Raw genomic sequence first — 4,821 nt, 5'->3', positions numbered from 1 at the left:
TCTCATTTTTCTTGTGAACTAATTCGGTCCACGTAGTCCACTCCAACTCTTCCACTGGAGAACTAAGCGTCATTTTCTCGACGCCATTGGTAAGACCTCACCCTCTCATGGGCATATGACTCCGAATGCCATGCGGTGAAGAGAGATTGAGGAGATATTTAGAGGTTAGTGTAATCTAATATATGTATATATATTATATATACATTAAAATAAAAATTTGTTTATTAGTATCAGTAAATTAATATAAAAATTAATGATATTATTAATAACTATATCTGATTAATATATTCTGATATTAGTAAAAATATTTTTATCAATAATATATTCTGCCCGTATCTTATACGATTCATTATAAGGTTTATTTACATGAATATCCTCCTAAATATCAAATTTTGCATGAATACCCTTCCAAAATTGATATTCGAATATATACCCTGATAAAATATTTATTTTGCCATTCTACCCTTTCTTTATTCTTATTTTTGCATATGTACCTACTCCATCTAATACCATTAAAAAATTAATGGTTTCAAATTAAAAGTAACTAAAATACCCTTAATGAGTAGATGTGCAAAAAGAAACAGGCAATAAAGATGGGGACAAAAAAGAAATTTCAAAATTTTATTTTAATTTTAATTAAAATAAATATAGTTTTTTTATCAACGGTGTTAGAAGAACCGTTATATTAGAAGCATTTGTACAAAAATATTATTTTATGAGGATACAGAAATAAATGTAAATTTTAAGAGAGTATTTATGTAAATTTTAATTTTTAGAAAAATATTCATGCAAAAAATCCTTCATTATATTACATTAATATTTGTTTGTGCCACATCGTGGTATCTTCGATAATTTTTCTATGTAAATTATGGATATCTTACGATTGTCTTAGATAAAAGATATCCATGAAAAGGAGGACGAAAAAGGAAACGGGCTTGTAAATAGTTAGTTGACGAAGTCCAAGTCCAACTTTACTCATGCAATAGAGAAATAAAACTGGAGAGGGAGATAAGACCACCTGAAGCGGAGCTTTGGAATGAGATGAAAGAAATATAGGATAAGGTGATCCCTATTATCCAGGAACTAATCTTTGATATCACGCAACCATATAAAAGGAAAATGAACAGAATGACAGATCCATCGGCAAAAATATCTTAAAACAAACTTGAAGAAAAAAAAAAGAAACTAAAAGATCGGAAATACGTTAACATGCAATCTGCAGCTAGACTTATTTCTTCTATGGTCTGGTATTTCCTTGGGTCTCTTTGGTAGGTCCCCAATCATGTATTATTTACTTAATGACGAATACTCTAGTTTAACTCACAATAATTATATGCATCAAATTGTACTAAAAATGGAGTTCTTCTCATGTCAGCGGTATAAAGCCTACTTCTATAGGGGTCTTACACTCATCTTTGGATCCCCTCTCCTCATCTCCTCTCACAAGATGTCGAGCCCTGCGCTTTTTTAAGACCTTCGTGCACATAATATTTATCCGGTGATGTGTTTGTTTTTGTTTGATTTCTGACTGGATTTGAAGTCCGACTCCTGGGACCTCCCCTGTTTTCCTCTGTTCTCTGGCTGTACAGAGAAGGCCTTCCTGTGCCCCACTGAGAAGCTGAGTTGAAAAGGCTTCGGGCGGCGGGCTGAGAGGATTGGAAGGAGGTCGAGAAAATGGCAGGAGGTTTTGTCGGCGGCGATGCAGGCAAGAGAGCAGAGCTCTATGAAGGAAGGATCACCAGTTACTTCATATTGGCGTGTGTTGTTGGATCCCTTGGTGGATCCCTTTTTGGATACGATCTTGGTGTCTCTGGTGAGTTCGATCGATCATTGTCTTCAGAACTTCTGATCTGGCTTTTCTTCATCTCAATATTATTTTGGCCTTCCTCGTTTCGTATACCAACTGGTTCGGTCTCCCATAATTTTTTTTTTTTTTGGGACGAGTCTTTTTGTTTTCCTTTTTGTTATAGTAAATTTAATGGAGAACTTTTTATTCTGGTTTTATCGTAAAAGTTGCTAAAGATCATTTTGGCTTTCTAGATTTTTTTCCTTTTCCGGTTTTCCCCTGTTCAAATATGAGGCTTGGGTAAAAAAATTTTGGTGTCGCATTTCTCTTAAAGCCATTATTACTCTCAATACACATCGTTGTGCTTCCAGTTCTCTTTCTTAATATGCTGTCAGTTGTTTTTGTGTTGGAAACAAGATAAACTTCTTTTTCTTTTTCTTTTGAATAAAGAGACATGGAGCAGAAAATTCTGCTGCCTAGAATTTTTACAAGATATTTATTCAATTCTAACACTGTTTTCTGTTTTCAAAAATAGAGAGGGTCAATATGTTTTTCTCTGGAATAAGATTATAATCACCATCTTACTCGTTTCTTATTTCTTCTGGCTTCTTAAGGTGGAGTTACTTCCATGGACGATTTTTTGAAGGAGTTCTTCCCCAGTGTGTACCGAAGGAAACAGGCACATCTTCATGAGACCGACTACTGCAAATACGACAACCAGATTCTTACTCTCTTCACATCTTCCCTCTATTTTGCGGGCCTCGTCTCTACCTTTGGGGCCTCATACGTGACCAGAAAATATGGAAGAAGGATCAGCATCATGGGTGGTGCACTCAGCTTCTTCCTTGGTGGCGCTATCAATGCAGCAGCGCTTAATATCTTCATGCTGATCGTTGGCCGAATTCTCCTCGGAGTCGGCATTGGTTTTGGAAATCAGGTGCGAGCCAATGTTATCGCATCCTATTTTAGGCATCCCAGTCATCAAAATCCGCTTGGAATGCATTAAAAATTCAAGATCTTGCAGTCTTATTAGCGCCCAGAACTCCCTTTGTCTGGAACCAAGGAAGATTTTAAGCACTAATTCTCACAAAGTATGATGGAAAGTGATCACCAGAATATATCTGTTTTTAACATCACATTTTACTTAAACGCTTGCATGTTGAATCGGAAAAGTTCTCTCTTTTCACTTGTAGTACTTCATTTTGATACTTGCATTTTGATTAAATATGATGAGAAATGATCATCAGACATGAATTAAAAACTTGCTTCTAATCTCTCTGTTTCGCCGACAACAGGCAGTTCCCCTCTATCTATCAGAGATTGCGCCGCCGAAGATCCGAGGGGCAGTTAACCAGCTGTTCCAACTGACTACCTGCTTGGGGATTATAGTTGCCGACATTATCAACTACTTCATAGAACAGCTCCACCCATGGGGTTGGAGGCTTTCTCTTGGCCTAGCCATGGTGCCTGCAACTCTTATGTTCGTTGGAGGAATCTTTCTTCCTGAAACCCCGAACAGCCTCGTCGAACAAGGCAAGCTAGATAAAGCAAGAAAGATACTGGAGAAGGTGAGGGGAACCACGAAGGTGGATGCAGAGTTTGAGGACCTCAAGGAGGCCAGTGATGCAGCCCGAGCAGTGAAGCACCCTTTCCGGAACCTCCTCAAACCAAAGAACCGTCCTCAGCTTATAATAGGTGCACTCGGGATCCCCGCATTCCAGCAGCTCTCCGGCATGAACTCCATACTGTTCTATGCTCCTGTGATCTTCCAAAGCTTGGGCATGGGATCAGGGGCTTCTCTCTATTCATCCATCATAACCAGCTCCATGCTTGTTCTTGGTGCACTTGTTTCGATGTCAGTTGTCGATAGGTTGGGGAGGAGGTTTTTGTTCATCGAAGCTGGTGTTCAGATGATTAGTTCCATGGTAAGCCGACTGAATTCAAATGCATTCAAGCCTATATCATAGATTGATTGATACTTGCTATGATTTGTCCCCCCACAGGTGGTTGTGGCTGTTACTCTGGCACTGAAGTTTGGTCGTGGGGTGGAGCTGCCGAAGGATTTGGCCATCGTCCTGGTGGTGGCGATCTGCGCATTTGTGGTGGCTTATGGATGGTCCTGGGGGCCTCTTGGGTGGTTGGTTCCCAGCGAAATCTTCCCACTGGAGACGAGATCAGCAGGCCAAAGCATGGTGGTTTGCGTCAACCTCTTCTTCACTGCAGGAATAGCACAGTGCTTCCTTGCCATGCTATGCCATTTAAGATATGGGGTCTTCATCCTATTCGCAGGCTTGATTGTGATCATGTCCTTGTTCATAATCCTGCTCCTGCCGGAGACGAAGCAGGTACCCATTGAGGAGATGTCTCATCTGTGGGAGAAGCATTGGTTCTGGAAGAGCATTGTGTGCAGACTGGATTCGGATCGACAGGAAACACCAAGGCTGCACCAGCTGTTTAGATAGATTTATGCTTTTGTTTGATTAGTGGACTTCTTTCTTCTCTTTGTGACTCTGGAAAGCAGCAATAAGGGAAGTGTATGATTATTTTTCATGCACTATTCGTGATTAGCTACTGCCATCTTTCATTAGGCTCTTGTTAGGCAAGCCCTCTGGTGTTCTAATTGGCAACTATTTCCCACGCAAACACATTCAGAGTAGTGTTCTGGGTACATAAACTTCTTTCTTTCGTTTTAATGTGGGATACTATTACCTTGTAGTCCCAAGTATATAGGCTGCATTTTCCTGAAGACCAAAATAGGTTAGACAAGCACAAATGCGATCCAAAGTAATACCTAGCCCGCCAAAGTTAGAATCTGGACGTTTTTGCCGGATTATGTCATGAACCTTGATCTCAAGCATACAAGATCCAACTGGAAATTGATTTGATGTCAGAATCAGGGCTGTTAAATTATAAACCAACCGCAGTCTAATTCAAGTATGAGGGCTGAGTTCAAGGTGAAATTGGCAATACTTAAATTCATGTGCATTGGCATCTATATGTCACCTGTTGTCATCGTTTCATTTTTTTATCTTCCT

The 4,821-nt window shown here is 39.5% G+C and overlaps 1 protein-coding gene across 1 annotated transcript; it reads left to right on the top strand.

The window, feature by feature from the left end:
* The first annotated feature begins 1,362 nt into the window (after nt 1-1,362).
* LOC103715574 (sugar transport protein 14-like) lies at nt 1,363-4,425 on the top strand. Its single transcript, XM_039125474.1, has 5 exons — nt 1,363-1,498; nt 1,590-1,813; nt 2,401-2,723; nt 3,082-3,711; nt 3,790-4,425. Exons 2-5 carry the CDS (start codon nt 1,675-1,677, stop codon nt 4,246-4,248), a joined length of 1,551 nt encoding a protein of 516 aa, XP_038981402.1. The 5' UTR covers nt 1,363-1,498; nt 1,590-1,674; the 3' UTR covers nt 4,249-4,425.
* The last annotated feature ends 396 nt before the right edge of the window (nt 4,426-4,821 follow it).

The sequence above is a fragment of the Phoenix dactylifera genome, chromosome 4, assembly GCF_009389715.1.
Source record: "Phoenix dactylifera cultivar Barhee BC4 chromosome 4, palm_55x_up_171113_PBpolish2nd_filt_p, whole genome shotgun sequence".
Lineage (NCBI taxonomy): Eukaryota > Viridiplantae > Streptophyta > Magnoliopsida > Arecales > Arecaceae > Phoenix > Phoenix dactylifera.
The sequence above is the reverse complement of the archived record's forward strand: the minus strand, read 5'-3'. Positions and strand labels throughout refer to the sequence as shown.

Coding starts and splice junctions, on each gene's coding strand:
- LOC103715574 (XM_039125474.1), top strand. CDS start 1,675: ATGGCAGGAGGTTTTGTCGGCGGCGATGCAGGCAAGAGAGCAGAGCTC. Junction 2,724..3,081: donor GCATTGGTTTTGGAAATCAG/GTGCGAGCCAAT, acceptor CGCCGACAACAG/GCAGTTCCCCTCTATCTATC. Junction 3,712..3,789: donor TTCAGATGATTAGTTCCATG/GTAAGCCGACTG, acceptor GTCCCCCCACAG/GTGGTTGTGGCTGTTACTCT.